The sequence below is a fragment of the Cryptococcus neoformans genome, chromosome 11 (genome assembly GCF_000149245.1).
Source record: "Cryptococcus neoformans var. grubii H99 chromosome 11, complete sequence".
In the NCBI taxonomy this organism is placed as follows: Eukaryota; Fungi; Basidiomycota; class Tremellomycetes; order Tremellales; family Cryptococcaceae; genus Cryptococcus; species Cryptococcus neoformans.
The window spans coordinates 1,291,353-1,307,546 of record NC_026755.1 but is presented as its reverse complement, the minus strand read 5'-3'; the positions used below and the strand labels follow the sequence as shown (position 1 = coordinate 1,307,546).

The following is a 16,194-nucleotide window of genomic DNA, read 5'->3' as shown; positions in this document are numbered from 1 at the left end:
TCGTCTCCCGTTTTGTTGGACCCTGAAGTTAATAATCCCTTTCCATCTTTCTTTGGATCATCCTTCTTTTCGCTTTTGTCGTCCGTCTTGCCTTTTCCTTTTGTTTCCTCTCTTTTCTTGTCCTCTTCATACTTCTTTTCATGCTTCTGTTTGTCGTTCTCTGATTTCTTCGATTCATTCTTGTCGTCTTTCTTTTCCCTGCCCTTTTCCTCCACAGACCTCTTTTCTTTTTTCTCTCTTTTCCCGTCATTTTTCTTGTCTCCTGGCGGTTTCTCGTCCTCCTTATTATCTTTAGGCTTTTTATCCGCCTCTTTCTTTTCACCTAGCTTTTTATCCCCTTCTCTCTTGTCTGCAGGCTTTTTGTCAGTTTTTCTTCCCTATTTTTTCGTTTTTTATCACCTTTTTTGTCTCCTGGCGTCTTATCGCCCTCCTTGCCTCCAGGCTTTTTCTCTTCAGCCTTTTTGTCGTCTTTCTCCGCATTATTTTGTCTATCCGTTTTCTTATGGTCGGCCTTTTTGTCCCCACCTTCCTTATCTCCAGAAGAAGGCTTCTTTCCTCCGCTTTGGCTTTTGTCGTTCTTCCTGTCATCTCCGGCCACTTTTTTGTCATCTTTTTTCTCTCCTACTTTCTTAACGTCCTTCTTCCTCTCTCCTCCCGCTTCCTTTTTCTCCTCTTTTCTCTCTGCCTTCTTATCTCCGGCTTTTCTATCATCTTTCTTCTCTGCTCCAGTCGCTTCCTTGTGGTCTTTTTTATCCCCTCCAGCTAGTTTCTTAACGTCTTTCTTCTCTGTTCCAGCACCTTTCCTATCATCTTTCTTTTCTGCTCCAACAGCTTTTTTCTCATCCCTCTTCTCATCTCCAGCGAATTTCTTATCGTCCTTCTTCCCACTTGCAGCTGCTGTTTTCTTCTCATCTTTCTTCTCTCCTGTTGCCTTTTTATCCTCCTTTTTATCACCAGCAGCTTTCTTATCGTCTTTCGTTTCCCCGCTGTTGGGCTTCTTATCTTCTTTTTTCTCGCCCCTGCTTGCCCTCTTCTCAGCTTCTTTCTTCCTTTCCTCCTTCTTTTCCCCGCCATTTCTCCTCTTGTCTTCCTTCATGTCTTCTGAGGACGAAGTCTTCTTCTTGACGTCTTTCTTCTCCACTGCTCCAGCTTTGTCATCTTTTTTTGAACCTAATTCCTTGTCGTCATCAGCTTTGTCCCTTCTTTCGTATGATTTCTTGCCATCGTTGGGCTTTTTAGTCTTGTTGTCCTCGTCTTTTTTCTTCTCTCCTTCTCCTTTACCTTTCGAAGGCCTTTTGTCATCATTACCCTCCGCAACGTCGCCTTTTGAAGAGGTTTTTGAGCTTGATTTCTTCTTGTCCTTACCATTATCTTTCTCATCACCATTTTTCCCCCCAGGTTCCTTTTTGTCCTTGTCTTTGTCGGCTCTTGATTCCTTTTGTTCCTTCTTCGTTTCTCCCACTTTTTTACTCGATTCCTTCTTGTCTTTACTGTCTGATCTACTCCCTGAACTGCCTTTCCCTTTTTTATCATCTTCCTCCTCACCATCGCCTGACCAGCTCGCGTGTATCGCGAAAAGAATAATAAGAAGTAAAGTGAAAGCGAGTCCGACTCCTGGCCAGTCGATGTGCTTAAGACCAGTGCCCTGGGTCAGGTCATCTTCAAGAGTAGTATTGCTTCTTTCAGTTGAGTTTGTTTCTACCGGTGTTTGTTGATGCAGACATTCTGATTGATGTAGATCACAGTAATGTTGCCGAAGATCAGGAGGCGTTGGATACCAATTTGTTAGGGGGGCAATGGTTACTTGCTGATTGCCACTTTGACTTGCTGGGGAGACTGTGGAATCTCTGAAGTTGGGTACTGCACGTGATGAATATGGGATCCAAGACTCTTCGGACCACACATCATCCTCATCGTCAATGTCAGGATCTATCCAGTGATCGTCTATATTGATGTCATTGAGCGCATCCCTGTCTTCGTATCTTTGAGGAACAAACTTGTACACTGGCTGAAGTGGTGGCTGGTAATCTTCAAGGTGTCCATAATCCATCGGAATATCATAGCTTGCTGTTGCTGGGTACTCGTCGGATGGGAGGTATTCTGGTGTCGGAATATATAGAGGATCAATATAATCGGGTGGGAGATATTCTGAAGGTAACCCGTCTTCATAGGTGGGGTACGGCTCCATCTCCCGGATATATCGCCAATGGCAATAAATATGTGAATACCGACATGAACTTTTTAAAACTTTGTCTAATACCGCGACTCCAGGTTTACTGGGACTGATAGCCCTATCCTTTCTGTTAATGTGAAGGGAAGGCTGAAAGGAAGTCACAGGAGACAGCAAAGTGCCTCAATGATGAAATAATGTTACGTCGATCTCTCGGTAGCTGCCTCATTCTACCTAGTTTGGCCGGAAAAGATGGTTGGCATAATGAATTGACACTCAAAGTCTAGAAGATACTAGATGATAAGTACAACAAAAATATTCAAACCCTGCAAAGGGAGACAAGAGTTAGGATAGGTGCTTTTTCGCCAAGTCTGGTTTCTTTTCATTCCCGTCGTCGCTACCGTTAGCTCGTGAACAGATCAAATAAATTATACCGATAGCTGCAAAGCATAAAATGATAGTAGCTTCTTGCCAATTGTCTAGGGCCATGTTATCGACATATTCGGCAGTTGGAGGGGCTATAACTGGTGGCGCTGGCGAGCCAGCAACTGGAGCAAGTGGATAAGCAGAAGCGCAGTAGTGGTGGAATTGTAGCTCACGCGGCGGTTGAAGGACGACAATTTCGGGACCTTGAGGAGAAGCAGCTCGAATGGCCTTAGTCTTGGGGGATCTCTTACGCATAGACATGTGTTGAATGGCTGTCACTGGTGTTAGGAACTTAAAAGAAAGTAGTTCCATTGTAACTTACTCTGAATATTCACCGCTGGTTTAGACTTTCGATTCCTCTTTCTGGGCTCCCGATCGTTGTTTTGGTTTCTGTTTTGATTATTGTTGTTGCCACTGTTTTGTAAAGTTTGGAATGTCTTTTGTGTCATGGCTGCCATCTGTGCTGCTTGCATTTGTTGCGACTGCATTTGCTGCATCATCATCTGATTCACCATCATCATTTGCATCTTGTCCGCTATCTTTGCTGAACTCGATCCGGTATCTTGCCCCTGAGTTATGATTTGAATCTGTTGAGGCCTGTACAAACGCTAGTTAGCTCATCGTCGAAGCTGGATACAGTGCGACTCGCTTCTCTGACTCTTTGCGCCCCCCGTATCTTTTGACACGCCGATGAGAGCGGTAGGAGCGATCCTCGTCGTCATCCTCATAGTTCCTTGTGGGGAAACAGGCCGCTGTGTCCTGCCTCGGAGAGTAGACCTGATGTGGTGCGTGATGGTGGTAATGCGGATCAGGAGGAGGCCATTGATGTTGTGGAGCTTGAGAAGAAGGATACTGGTGCTGTACTTGAGGAGGAAGCGGTTGCGATTGAGGATCCGGAGCTAAGGGTTGATGATGAATGGCCGGCGAGTTTGGTTGGTCATGTTGGAAATAGTCGTGCAACGGTTGAGCCTCTTGCTGATCTCCTGCACCATTATTGGAATTCCCAGGTGCTGGTGAGGTGTTTGAGGTATAAGGGTTATAACCTCCTGATGGTGGTTGCTGATCCTTGTAGAAGTATTGATCGGGTTGTTCTGGAGTGTCCTGAGGGGAGCTGCTGTATTGAGGAAATCAGAAAAAATGCAAAGCAGAAACAACGATGATCTTTGAGCAATCTTACGTCGGGAATCCGCCCGGCATCGTTTGTTCCGGAGGTTGTGCTGCCATTGTGATGAGCCGATTTGATGTTCGTGTTGAATTGCTCGTTTTGTACATCCGCATATCTACCTTCACTGGCGTACGTTTGGGCTATACATATCAATGGTCCACACCTAGACAGCGCTGGTTCAAAGGAGGCGATGTAAGTTTACAAAGGATGTTCATGTCATTGCGCCGCAAAGGATAATCATTCTACTTCTGTAAAACCTTTCGGTTTCAATGTTTGTCACGGAATGCAAGGGCTGACTGGGTTTAGAAATATGATAGGGTGAGAAGAATATACATCTCCATCAGATATACAACGATGTACGGAATTACAACAAGCCTGTCAAGCTGAACGATGCCATCTATCTGTCTCACCGCGCTACTACAAAAACTATGTACCACCACCACAATTACTGCAACGGTGTGATCCGCCTATTGAAATCTATCTTCTGACCAGTTGTTCTGCCATATGAGCTGGATAACCCCATAGGGGTCCTCCCGGGAGCGACGCATAAGGTACCTCGGCCTTACCGACGCTGTAGCAAAATCGCCTGTGATCGGGTTTCTGGTATCTGAGATACTTTGGCTGACCATAAGAATGACCGTGGGGCATGACTGATCCCCATCCGAAAAGTGGACTAGGCCCAAACCCCAAGTCTTGTAGAGGTTGAGCTGGAGCAAGAGGGTGAGGTCTGAGGAAGGCGGCACCTAAAAGAGGTAAAGAATGGGTGTGCATTGGTGGGTGGGAAACTGCAGGTGCACCAGCGGAGAGGAAACCACCCTCAGGGTTGTCATAAAACATCTGTGCCCTCTCAGGTCGCAATGTGGTGTATCCATGATGAGTGCAGCTATCAGCTGTGAGGAAGGCGCTTGCAGGATTGTCGTAGAATATTTGGGTTCGCTCCCGAGATGACAGAGAGTGTGCTCGACGTATGAAGGCTTCGGGATGAGACGAATAATAGTGCTGCTGATGATGAAGGGCAGCGTCAGGATATCTCTCGTGATCCCCCCCTTCGTAATGGCGATACGGGGCAAGTCCGAGACGGTTTCCATCCATAATGCACAAGGCAGAAGACCTATGGAATATACTTTACTGACGAGCTTTTTTATAGCCTTCAACTCCTGACGAATTGACGAATAGCATCATATGGTATCGCCGGTCAACGAGCTTAGGGTTAGCCGGGCTGACCAAGGAAATCAACCTTTGATTCCATCCTTTCAATCACCCCTGTGCAGCCGAAGGTCTTCAGATGTCCATCTATGGTTTCCGGATATATTACGAGCCCAAAGGGTTCCAACGTGCGCGGACGGCACGGTATACATCGAGTCATGATACAGAAACGCGACTATTTGTACACGGCTTTATGAATAGGTAAAATAACAACAAACACTTCTTCTTTCACTTATTTCCTCTTTCTCTTCTGCTGAAACATAATGTATCGTGGAAACGCGATACTATCTCAATTACCAGTAGGTACCAGACATGTAGTTATAAGGTCCGTACCAGGATCCTGTCCAACCTGTTCCATAATTTGGTCCAAAGCCATATCGACCCCAGCCATTGTAAAGACCGCCATGAATGCCAGTGTAGAAGGGCATGGAGGAAACCAGAGGGCCAGCCGCGGAATAGACGATCATTCTGCTGGCAGTTAGCGCCTCACATGTGTAACGTGAACAGCTATAAGAGGACTTGCTTGATGTATGTGTTTGTTATGTGCGTCAAGCAATGTACAGCACTGCTGGTAGCAGGTCTTCAAGGCTGTTCTTAATAGTCTATGTTCGCAGGTAGTTCTTCGATGCTGTTTGAAAACCGATGTTGGTGGACGACGAGTTATTTATATCTTAGTCCTGAAGGGAAAATCCACTATTGAAGGCCAAACAATCCATACAACCCTCCTTCCTTTACAACTATGCGACTCGGAGGTGTGAGGGTCCGCGACAAATGTCACGTACCACCGTCCTTTGTGACTGATGTCCATCCTTTGCGATGTATCACCAAAAGACGAGTTTCCAAGGTTTTAATAATAGTGGTGCAAAGTGTATGAAACGATACATGACAGTTCGAGGCCTAATAGCGTGTCCCTGCTAGGTTACCGGATCTCATAATTCGACTAAGTCGCGAGGGACACAGAACATTTGCGGATGGCCAGATCAGTCTAGTAAAGTAGGATGAGTAGCTTAAGCGATAACAATGTCGATGTGTATATAGGACCGAGCTCACCGCTATTAGCCTATACACCTTCACGAAATGGTGCCTCAGGTTCAGCATGGTTCCAGATTGAGAATGGCTCAAGCGGATGTGAAGGATCTTCAACGTTTGCCGTCCAGATAGATTCGTTATACTGTGAGTTGCCTAGAATGTTCAGTAGTCATAGTTGACCGATTTCCAAGTTAGCGATATTGCATTTTACTGGTCATCCTCAACGTCCTACTCCGTGCAAGCGGGTCTTGATGGATCACTCCAAAGTTGCTCAACCAGTTCCGGCGTCGCAGTGCTTACTTCAAGTTTTGGAAGTCATTCGGCAAGGTTGGAGTGTGTTGGAAGTGGGTCATCCTCCGGCTTTGAATTAACTGGGGTTAAGTTGAATACGCAGGTCATTCCATATGGGTATGTGTGAGGGGTTTAAGGAATTGCCACGGGGAATGTAGACTGAAGAATTGATTTCTGTCACAATGTCAGGAGCCCATCCAATTCAACCCTTGACGACGCTTCATCCGAAGTTACTTACAGCGCATTTTCGTCTATATCCTCATCACAATCGACTATCCCTTCCATCAAAAGGGGATCCTTCTACCAAGATACAGTGAGCTACACGTCGAGTGCAGATGCGTCTGCGAGTTTCACCTTTCAAGGTCAGTCCCTCCCGCTCTGGCGTTATTATGCCTCTCGGCGCTTAGCAGCGGCGGCTTCCGCTGTACAGCGTACTCGTTATTTATTAGGCCGAAGGGCCTGTAATAAAATATCTTCCTTCTTATTAGTTCTTTCGTTCTTCACTATTCGTGATTCTCTTCGCTCGATTCCCAGTAGACAGACATGTCGAAAGTTAACACATTGACATGAATTACAGGCTCTGCTATCTATATTTTCGGCATGACAGGGCCTGAATTTGGCTGTTTCTCAATTTCAATCGACTCGACAACTATTGGCACCTACAACGCCTCGACAACAATTGAAACATACAACACCCTGCTATTCTTCACGACTTATCTCAATGCTTCAAATGAACATACTATCAAAATTACGAACGAGAATGATGGGATGTTACTGGCCTTGGACTATTTTGTGGCCGTTCAAGCTGATACTAGCAGTGGAAGTGAAAACACAATCTCTGGAGGCACGACGACGAGCTCAGCAAAAGGAAGTACGGCGACTGCAGTTTTTGGTGATGGCAGCACAGATGGCAATCAAGGTCCAGGAGGTGATTCTACAGCTACTATCATTGGCGGCATATTAGGTGGCTTAGGGGCATTGGTCAGTCCCCATCTCCCCGATACCTTTTCATGCTCAAATTGACATTAATTATAGTCTGTCATATGGTTTTGCTGGGCTTATTGGCGATGGAAAAAGGCCGGAGGTCAAGGGGGACTTTTTGCTGCTATATGTGGAGGAAGACGGAAGAAACCTGCACCTCCTCCTCCATCGGAGCCGAAGCAGTATCCATTATGGCCTATGGTCTTATCAAGACCTAAATATGCAGTAGGATGAGCCTTTATTTACAAATGACCAGGTATGCATCTCCATTAACATGTAAAGATGTGGTAGAGTAGTTGATAAGAGAATTTCGAAAACGGTGGTCGGCAGCGCCGCCTTCTTTCAAGCTCTTCTTCATTATTCCCATAACTTATGTCATTATTTCCGTGAATGAAGCTTTCACAAATTTCCTTCTATTTCAGGCTGCATAGATCCCATGCATCTCTGACCACATTCTGATGGGCACAAAAAGAAATATGGCTATATATGATTGGTTGAAAAGTGAAAAATTGGCCATTTCTATTGTGCAACCTAATCTGAATGAAAAAGCTCTCATGGTTTTCGCTTGTGGACGGAACGACAGGAAGATCCGTCTGGACATGAGAATGATGGCCCTGAGTGTAAGGATGGGGACATACCTTCATGACACAAGAGAGAATCTTCCGCTCCAACAAGGGCAGATAAAGTATGTTATCTATGATACTCTCTGAGGCAATGCTGCTGGCGGTATAGACTAGAACATTAAAGTTAATGGATAGACGCGACAGCACACCGTGTAGTATGCTTCTATAATCTATACTTGATAAAGTACATCTGATGGTCGCGATGAAGACTTAGTGAAGAACTCTATGTCATGCGTCAATTGATGTTATACTGTAACAGTACAATGTTTTATTCTGCATGTTTGATCTGCTGTTTGTCAGGATTATCAGGCAGCTAATGTGGGAGGTAGCATGTCACCTGTTAAACCCTATACATAATAGCGTACATAGGAGATACGGATGCGAATTGGCTTATATGATTATGATTGATCTCCGTGTATTACGAGTATGCAGCCCGCCGTCTACCACGTAGTGGACAAGGTATGAGGTGTGAGGATCGTCGTGGTAGGTAATGAGGCCATTGCTACTTATCGCGTTCACCGCTTATGTACGGCGTACGATTGACGTTTGATGATGGTGTGCAGTGCAAGGTACAGGACAGGATGGAAGACGGAAGCAAAAGTTCAAGGAATAACATGTGAAGAAAGTCGAAGGGAAAATGGATGGTGATGAAGGTGAACAAGAGGTTCTACACAATGGTGAAACGCGAAAACAACGCGCAAAATGAACTGAGCAGCGGAAGCGACCAGCGACGGGCGATGAGGAGGATGAGTCTGACACCGCCGAATGGAGGAGAAGAAAAACACAAGAGTTCAGGGCCGGCCGAGCACTGAGCAGGAAAAACAAACCGGGGAGTAGAGAAAGCGGTGGACGAAAGTGAGGAACGATGAATGAAAACCATCATCGTTTTCGGGGTTGCTTGTTTATTACCCTGTTAAAGGCACATGACCGGAGAGTTCGGCGTCAAACAATGGCCGCTTCTTTTCGTCCTCTCGTCTTCCAGTCTTGCCAAGCGATTTGCGGGGGCGGTGAAGAACGACGGTGTGTGCAGGCATACTCTAATCTACGGTCGACACGAAGACGCAGGGCGCAAGACTGGATCGCATATATAGATGTCTACTAGAAATGGCGGATCCCAAAAAAAGAATGGTGTTCGGAGAAATAAAATATGCCTGATGCGGAGAGGGGGGTTTGCCGTACGCCAGTTGTTCCTGTGTCCCTGATTTCCCAGTCGTTTTTGCCTCTCGTTGAATTCTTGTCAATTGCGCGCTCTGCGCCTTCCGCCCTGCATTATTCGCTTCTCTCCTATTGATCATTTACCCTTTCCATCCGTATACTTCTTCAGTCCATCCACAAATACATATCCGCCGCAATCTCTTCTATCATTGGTGTCCCCTTCAGCTTATCGACATTCCTATAGCGCCAGAATCAGATCAGCCCCAGCCGCCAGTTATCGGGTTTTCCGACCAGTCAGTCATCCGACATATCCTTCCGATCAGAAATTGATCAGACCTCAAGCGCTTTTTGTGCGCAAACGGCACCAATCCAGTAACGCTTGCACTTGGACGCCCATTCATTTTATAATTGCATTTCATGTACCGTTACTGCTCTCGTATTCGACAACTCCAGTTCTGAATACACGCATTGGGAAGAGCTCGAAATACACATTCTGAGATTGGGCGGGAACAACGAGGTGAGTTTTCGTTTAATCACTTTTTGCCCGGCGAGGCTGTGCTGGGTATCGTCGAAAAACGGATGGCTCTATGTCGCCTTAGTCACCTTTAGAGCCCGTCCCCACACCATGCCTGTTCATCTTCAGTGTATGACACATTCCCCTCGTCTCCCGCGTCGTCATCCATCAGTCTTCGTGTCAGCTTGGCGCTTGAGAACTGACGACTCTGCCTAAACAGACACATCCCCCTTATCGCACGATGCGTATTCTTCGGGATGAGGACCAAAATGTTGCTGGACCCAGCTCAAGACCATACGTCTACCAATCCATTCCGGTACCCACGGTTTCACTCAGATCATCAGTCCAATGTTCAACCTCATGTCCATTTTTGGATACATTTTCAGCAGGCGCGACCGATGCTCAAAAACCACAAGTCACACAGGCTGCAATGCGCAGATTAGATGGGAGCAAGCTGAAAAAGTGGGAAGTGACAAGACGGCAGGAGAATGAAGGAGACTTGCATGGGTCGTCATCTTCCTCGTATAATGAAGGCGTCGCTTCGATATTCACTTCTGATTACTCTACTGCGACTACCGCCTCTATTACAAATTCATCATATTCCTACAGCCCATCCTCGACCTATACATATTTCGCTTACAACACCTCAGTACCGTATCCCTCAAATTCTTCTTACAACGCCTCCGAACCATACTACACTTCAAATCTTACGAGCACATCAATATCGTCGTCAAAAACGTCTTCAACCCACTCTTCCTCGCCAAAACAAGCATATACCACAAGCTTCACCTCGCTATGGTCTTATTCTGCCTCGAAAAAGACTGCCACTGCTACTGCATCAAAATCCACGTCGTCTTCATATGTCCCGGGGGTGGTCTTAAATATGACGATGGCGGGGACAAGTGATACGCAGGCGGTGTACAGTGTTGAAATGGCGTTTGGGCATGACGATGATAATTCTAGACGAAAGAGAGCTTTTCGGAAAGGAGCTTTATATGGGCAGGATGGGACTACCCAGTATGTCAATCTGCAAGTGGATTTAGGATCATCGGACATGGTAAATTCTGTCGTTACCTCCTAAAACAAAAACTCCTACTGACGCACTAAATTAGTGGGTTGCCACCACCGATTGCTCATCGAGTGATTGTCAAAATTCGCCGTACCTCTTTGACAGTTCCCTCTCCCTGGATTCCGGAGTCGACGCCAATTTGACATATCAGTCTGGATCTGTGGACGGCACAATACTCTGGGAAGAAGTGAAGCTGGGAGGTTTCGGAATTGGTTTCCAAGCGTTTGGTGAGTCGTGGTTCTGGAAAATTTAGGGACCGAGCTGACCAGGATGCAGTCGGGGCAACTGACGTCGAAAATGAAGATCTGGAAGGAGGAAAGTTCTCTGGTGTCCTCGGCTTAGCCTGTATGTCTTCTACACATTAGACCTTGACATCGTGGCTAATACTCGAGGTAGTGCCGGCCAGTTCAACAATCCTCGACGAAATCGGAGGTACGACCGGCTCCAACCCCGATGGTGCTACTTTTCTCGATAACCTGTTCGGTGCTGGGTCTTCAGCACCAAGCAAACGACTGTTTGCTCTCTCGCTCGAACGTCGACAGGATGTCCGTACATCCTCTACCTTCGGTATCGGTGCTATCGATCCCACTTACTGCCCATCGCCATGTAACCTCACTTACGCGCCCATCATCGCTCAACCCAGCTTGGGTAGTACAGGCTACTTGCACTGGAGACTAGAGATGCAGGCCTTGACCGTCACGACTTTCAGCGATGAGCAGAATGGGGAAGGAGCGACGACAAAACGTATAGCGCTCGGTGCGAGCAAAGTTTATCCGTCAAAGAACTTTCCGTTGGCTGTGCTGGATTCAGGTGGTGTACAGATCTTAGTTTCGAGCAGGTCGTATGCGGATTCGATATACTCCGCTTTTGGCATTACTGCAAGCTCTGATGGACTCTGTAAGTTTATTTCAGCTATAGGGGCTTGGGTAAGGACTGAGATTGAGCTAACGGCAAATCAGATCGCATGCGTTGTACTCAGCAGCTTGCTTTGACGTTTATGATCGCTGGGCAACAGGTACCAGTCCATCCACTCGATATGTCGTATGAGGATCCATCGGATGTGAGCCAAAAGACGTGCATCGGAATGATCCAGTACTCAGATAATTTGGGTGACTCTGGCGATTTGTAAAGTCTTCCTTGACATCGTGTTTAGTACACGCTAATGTCGTTGTAGTATCCTGGGAAGCTCGTTCCTGAAAAATGTCTACTCTGTCTACCGCTATCCCGATACAGACAAGCACAAAACTTGGCAACCCACTGTCGGCCTTGTACCTTTGACCAACGCTTCCGTTGCCTCTCAAGACTTTTATTCTGTGCGAGTCCTACACGAATCCCTCGGTACCGTGTCGTCCGACCAATCCCAGTCGAGTGGTGGTTCCTCTTCAACCAATTCTGGCGGTAGCAACGCTTCAGAAGGCGATACAAGCAGACGAGCCGTTTCTTCCGCTGTTATTGCAGTTATCAGCGTGATTGGCTTTTTTGTGCTTGCAGCCGCAGCCTTTTGCGCGTGGTGGTTCTGGCTTCGACGCAAATTTGGTGCATCAGGAGTAGTGGAGTACAAGACCGCTGGGCGAAGGCGACGACCGAGTCCTCAAGGACAAACGTCAGATCGCAGCACATCTACTCTTCGAAGCAGGAAACATGTTGATATCCTCCGACAGAAGAGCATGATTGAGGGATACGATATCTATAATGATCAGGAATCGTGGGTCAGCGGTACCGAAGGTGCAGATTCGATTCGTTTGGGATATATCCCCGAAGCGTTGGAAGAAGAGGAAGAGGGCGGTGGGATGGCAGGTACTGGTGACCGTTCTGTTGACCGTTCCTCCCAAGGGAGCTCAATAGCGAGATCGCTAGCTAGCAAGAGTCTTGACGGTGAAGACGAAGGAGTAGGTGTTGCTCTCATGGATAACGTCGACCCACTCTCTCCTGGGCTTGAGAGCACAACCTCAGGTACCCGTGGGCGATCGCCTGGTCGGACCAGCGCGGGTGCAGGCGCGAGCACCTCCTATTCGCCATTCGTTGATCCACCCACATCCAGCGCTTCTGATCCTTTCCCCACCACAGGACCAGCAACAACAGGTCCATATCCTTCCCCTCTTCCACCATCACATTCAAAACCACCTTCCCATTCGCATAATAGGAGTCCCTCCATGGGCATGTCCGGACCATTCCCCAGTCCGTCGGGCAGCCGATTCTCGACGATGAACCTTGATTCTTCGCCGATGTATGATATTAGAACGAGCGATTACTTCAGCGTGCCTGGGGCGCAGAGAGGTAAAGATGGGAAAAGATCGTCGAGCTCGACGACTGGAAGAGAGAATGGTCATAGGAAGGCCAGTCCTAGTAAGGCGTCGGGCAGGAGGTCGATGGGCAATACGCTTGTGGAAGAGTCGGGAGACGAGGAGGGAAATCAGAAGGAGAGCAAGTAACGAAGGAAGAGGAAAGAATTGAGAAAGAAGAAGTAAACCAAAACAAAATCTGTGATATATCCCTGACAGGGTGTGGTTAATTCAATGTCGACACATTTGTGGTTTCGTATCTCTTTCAGCAAGCAGGTTTTTGGGATTTTTCCGACGGTCGCAAGAAAAGAGCAACAAGAATACATGGACTTTATTGTAGCTGTAGGACAAGCTTTATGTGTATTTATAATTGATAGAGGGGAACGATAAGAAATCCCTCTATCTGACAGTCTTTTAGCTCTGGACAATTTTCATAGTAATATAGCTCGCAGTGTACATACCATGCAACTTTTATACATCTCGGAACAATACAAAAGGCTACTAAGTAACGGGGTACAACTCTGGTAATAATTATCCACGAAACTAAAAATGGTAAAGAGGGTACAACCGAAAGCACATCTTCCAGCGATATTATATGAGAAATGGGCAAAGAGAATGAATAGGTGATGCTCAGGCCACCTGAAGCTCGAGACCAGGGGAAAGACATCTACCTTCAAAACTTGACAGACACTCCATGGCCAAAGTTTCCTCATCTTCCTCAAGATTCACTTCGTCACAGAATCTTGACTGTGGTTGTGATTGTGTTGGAGGTTGGGATTGAGACTCCGACGCATGTTTGACCCATCGCATCCACCCTACGAGCCAAGAAGGAATGAGCCTCTGACCAAACTGCTTGACCATATCGACCTCAATCTGGTGGAGTACACTGAGGAAGACTGTAACAGACATGTCTGAAACAATCGACATGTCGTCTTCAGACTCGCCTTCTGCTCCTTGCAATTGTGGTTGATGGGCGGTTTGACGCTCCAAAGCGTACTGAGAATTATCGTTACAGCCGTTCAGGATGCATTGAGACGAGGATGTCGAGAGGTCGGATAGCTGTGAACTGGCGACTGGAGAAGCGTTGAGCTGAGAATTTACAGTCTACTGGCAAGGTGAGTCTATACTAAAGATGATATAATCTTGACCAGATGGCTTACCTCACAAACGCCGCCTGCTGCAAATTGCACTCGTTTCTTGCCTACAAAAACTTTGTTTCCACCCATGGTAGTACTTTCGTCAGGCTTTTCCTATCAAAATATTAGCCATTATATAAAACGTGCCTGAAATACTACTTACCCGATCCTGTACGCCTTGTTTGTACTCGTAAGCAGACAAGCTGACGTCTCTTCTTTTGCTTTGGACATCCTTCAAGTCCCTTTCCAGCAATGATCCATCAAGCTGCGCGTCGATTTTGAACTTGACTGGAGCGGTGTATGTCTTGAACTCGCGATTGAGAAGTACAGCAGACAGAGCGACGTCCTGCTTCGAATCACCAAAACGACGGCGTTTAGCAAGCTCCGGTTTCGCGAGGTAGTATGCAGAGACACCAAAAGGCAAAGCTGATCGATTAAGAGCAATTGGAGTGGTTATAACAGAGTTGCGGCTGAACTCCTCTCTATTGTCGACGGAAATGTGAAGATGAGGTCGATGAGACGATTTTTTGGCGCAGAAAGGAAGAGGATGTGAGGACAAGGTGTCCATCAATCGCTGAGAAGGTTGGGACGCGCTTGAAGATTGATCAGATCGAGTAGTGTTGGTGCTGGTGATAATAGCATGGAGGAATGGACCAGGGCTGCTAACAAGTGTGTTGGGTGGCGTTGAGCTGCAAACTATCTTTTGCACGCCGGTAACAATGCATTGGAACGAAGCCGGTGGCGGGGATGAAGAAGTTTGTTTGGTTCTTGTCACTTTTTCCTCGCGATCCTCATCGTTGTCAGCTACAAGGAAAGGGTTGCACTCGTCGAAGAATCTTGCAAGATCATCATGTCCCGGACCGCGGGAACAGTGGCACGGGTAAATGGAAGAGCGGATTACCGGGGACGAAGACCCCGAATGGAGAGGGGTCACTATACCTTCGGAAAGGGGAGAGTCAAGAGGGGAGTCGGTAGAGTCTGTCCGGACGAGGGAAGGAGCGCTGCCGTCTAAAGAAGCAGAGAGAACGTGGTGGGCGGCGAGTGTGGACATAATGGTGTGATTGTAGGAAGGAAGAAGAGGAAGTGGCTGGGAAATGGGTGAGGATATATAGTACTGGGATGCTTGGGTTGTGGTATTTTGTTGGAGCTACAGCGAGCTAGCCTCTCAGCCGACACCGCCGTCTTATCCGCCAGATCGACACCTTCCTTTCCTACCTCTAAATCCGAAAGACTCCACCAACAGCTACAACCAAATGTTTCTGCATTCGCCCTAATCTTCATATACCCGCTGTGACCAGGAGCGTTGCGTGATTTGCATGCTTTGCAGTTAGGGCGTTGACATAGCTGCAAATTGCAGCTCGTTATTGCCAGATAACATCTCAAGGGTTGCTGACTGTGAAAGGGTCCTTTCGGTGATTTTGTTGTTTCGGGGTCAGTCATGTTAAGCCATGGGGGTTACAGTCACCTGTTTGCTGTTTGTCCTTATTTCAAGCAGACTGGAGATGACACACCCACAATCTTTGGCCATAGGGCTATTTTTATATAAACATTTGGCGCGGTTGGTTGAGTGCCGCGGCAAGGCTCAACTTGCACCGGCTTATAAGACGGTAATACTGGGCCAACGGGACGGCACGCGACTGGCATTGGCATCGATAACGTTCTACATCTCACTGGTCCATGTCTTCCGCCAAGCCTCCTGCTCGAAACTGGGAGGGGACAAGCGTCCTTTGGGCCGATGCTCCGCTTCTCTTCCACGTTGCGTCCTTCATAAAATTCCGCGCTTGCATTCTACGCTTGATGATAGTCTCGCAGCAAGCGGTTTTTGGGCGCAGCGATGTTGATCATCTTCTACTACCGGCTCTTAATTCCTCTGACAAGGCGAGAGAGAAGTGTGGTTTGGTAATAGGAAATAAAAAGTGCTTAATTTATGCCAATTTGATCGTGGTTAACAAAAGAGATAACGAATAGCAAAATGGAACATTCTTATCGATTTCCTCGCTGTCACTTGGGTTACCGATATGTGGAGGCTCGGACCTGTGGCCTTGTGTCCCCCGTCAGGTTCTGATACTTGAAGTATACCAAAGGGCTAAGTTTTTCCCGACGCGCGGCCGCCTTTTGGAGCAAACTTCTCGATGTGGCAAAAGTTA

At 47.1% G+C, this 16,194-nt stretch overlaps 6 protein-coding genes and 4 non-coding genes; 5 read left to right on the top strand and 5 right to left on the bottom strand.

The window, feature by feature from the left end:
- Positions 1-14: 14 nt before the first annotated feature.
- Positions 15-1,905, top strand: CNAG_13028. XR_001046256.1 has 2 exons: positions 15-1,685; positions 1,739-1,905. It is a non-coding gene; the product is annotated as a hypothetical RNA (non-coding RNA).
- Positions 290-2,213, bottom strand: CNAG_08010 (hypothetical protein). The gene has a single exon (XM_012197558.1). It carries the CDS (start codon positions 2,186-2,188, stop codon positions 323-325), a length of 1,866 nt encoding a protein of 621 aa, XP_012052948.1. The 5' UTR covers positions 2,189-2,213; the 3' UTR covers positions 290-322.
- Positions 2,214-2,223: 10 nt separating this feature from the next.
- Positions 2,224-3,820, bottom strand: CNAG_01934 (hypothetical protein; the record flags this gene model as incomplete). The annotated part of the gene is made up of 5 exons (XM_012197113.1): positions 2,224-2,718; positions 2,770-2,868; positions 2,919-3,193; positions 3,246-3,710; positions 3,774-3,820. The coding sequence occupies 5 exons, from the start codon at positions 3,818-3,820 to the stop codon at positions 2,516-2,518; spliced, it is 1,089 nt and encodes a 362-aa protein (XP_012052503.1). The 3' UTR covers positions 2,224-2,515.
- A 49-nt stretch (positions 3,821-3,869) lies between these two features.
- Positions 3,870-4,658, top strand: CNAG_13027. Its single transcript, XR_001046255.1, has 2 exons — positions 3,870-4,012; positions 4,068-4,658. It is a non-coding gene; the product is annotated as a hypothetical RNA (non-coding RNA).
- Positions 3,901-4,853, bottom strand: CNAG_01933 (hypothetical protein; the record flags this gene model as incomplete). The annotated part of the gene is made up of 1 exon (XM_012197465.1): positions 3,901-4,853. The coding sequence occupies one exon, from the start codon at positions 4,851-4,853 to the stop codon at positions 4,239-4,241; it is 615 nt and encodes a 204-aa protein (XP_012052855.1). The 3' UTR covers positions 3,901-4,238.
- A 246-nt stretch (positions 4,854-5,099) lies between these two features.
- On the bottom strand, positions 5,100-6,627 carry CNAG_13026. XR_001046254.1 has 3 exons: positions 6,526-6,627; positions 6,018-6,461; positions 5,100-5,952 (listed from the first exon to the last, which is right to left on the bottom strand). It is a non-coding gene; the product is annotated as a hypothetical RNA (non-coding RNA).
- CNAG_01931 (hypothetical protein) lies at positions 5,707-7,502 on the top strand (the record flags this gene model as incomplete). Its single annotated transcript, XM_012197464.1, has 6 exons — positions 5,707-5,719; positions 6,027-6,140; positions 6,188-6,404; positions 6,477-6,649; positions 6,865-7,268; positions 7,323-7,502. 6 exons carry the CDS (start codon positions 5,707-5,709, stop codon positions 7,500-7,502), a joined length of 1,101 nt encoding a protein of 366 aa, XP_012052854.1.
- A 723-nt stretch (positions 7,503-8,225) lies between these two features.
- CNAG_13025 lies at positions 8,226-8,964 on the top strand. Its single transcript, XR_001046253.1, has one exon. It is a non-coding gene; the product is annotated as a hypothetical RNA (non-coding RNA).
- A 126-nt stretch (positions 8,965-9,090) lies between these two features.
- On the top strand, positions 9,091-13,399 carry CNAG_01930 (endopeptidase). The gene is made up of 7 exons (XM_012197112.1): positions 9,091-9,563; positions 9,781-10,617; positions 10,673-10,856; positions 10,906-10,974; positions 11,026-11,526; positions 11,589-11,754; positions 11,804-13,399. The coding sequence occupies exons 2-7, from the start codon at positions 9,802-9,804 to the stop codon at positions 13,059-13,061; spliced, it is 2,994 nt and encodes a 997-aa protein (XP_012052502.1). The 5' UTR covers positions 9,091-9,563; positions 9,781-9,801; the 3' UTR covers positions 13,062-13,399.
- CNAG_01929 (hypothetical protein) lies at positions 13,332-16,160 on the bottom strand. Its single transcript, XM_012197463.1, has 3 exons — positions 14,211-16,160; positions 14,072-14,161; positions 13,332-14,015 (listed from the first exon to the last, which is right to left on the bottom strand). The coding sequence occupies exons 1-3, from the start codon at positions 15,096-15,098 to the stop codon at positions 13,542-13,544; spliced, it is 1,452 nt and encodes a 483-aa protein (XP_012052853.1). The 5' UTR covers positions 15,099-16,160; the 3' UTR covers positions 13,332-13,541.
- Positions 16,161-16,194: the final 34 nt, after the last annotated feature.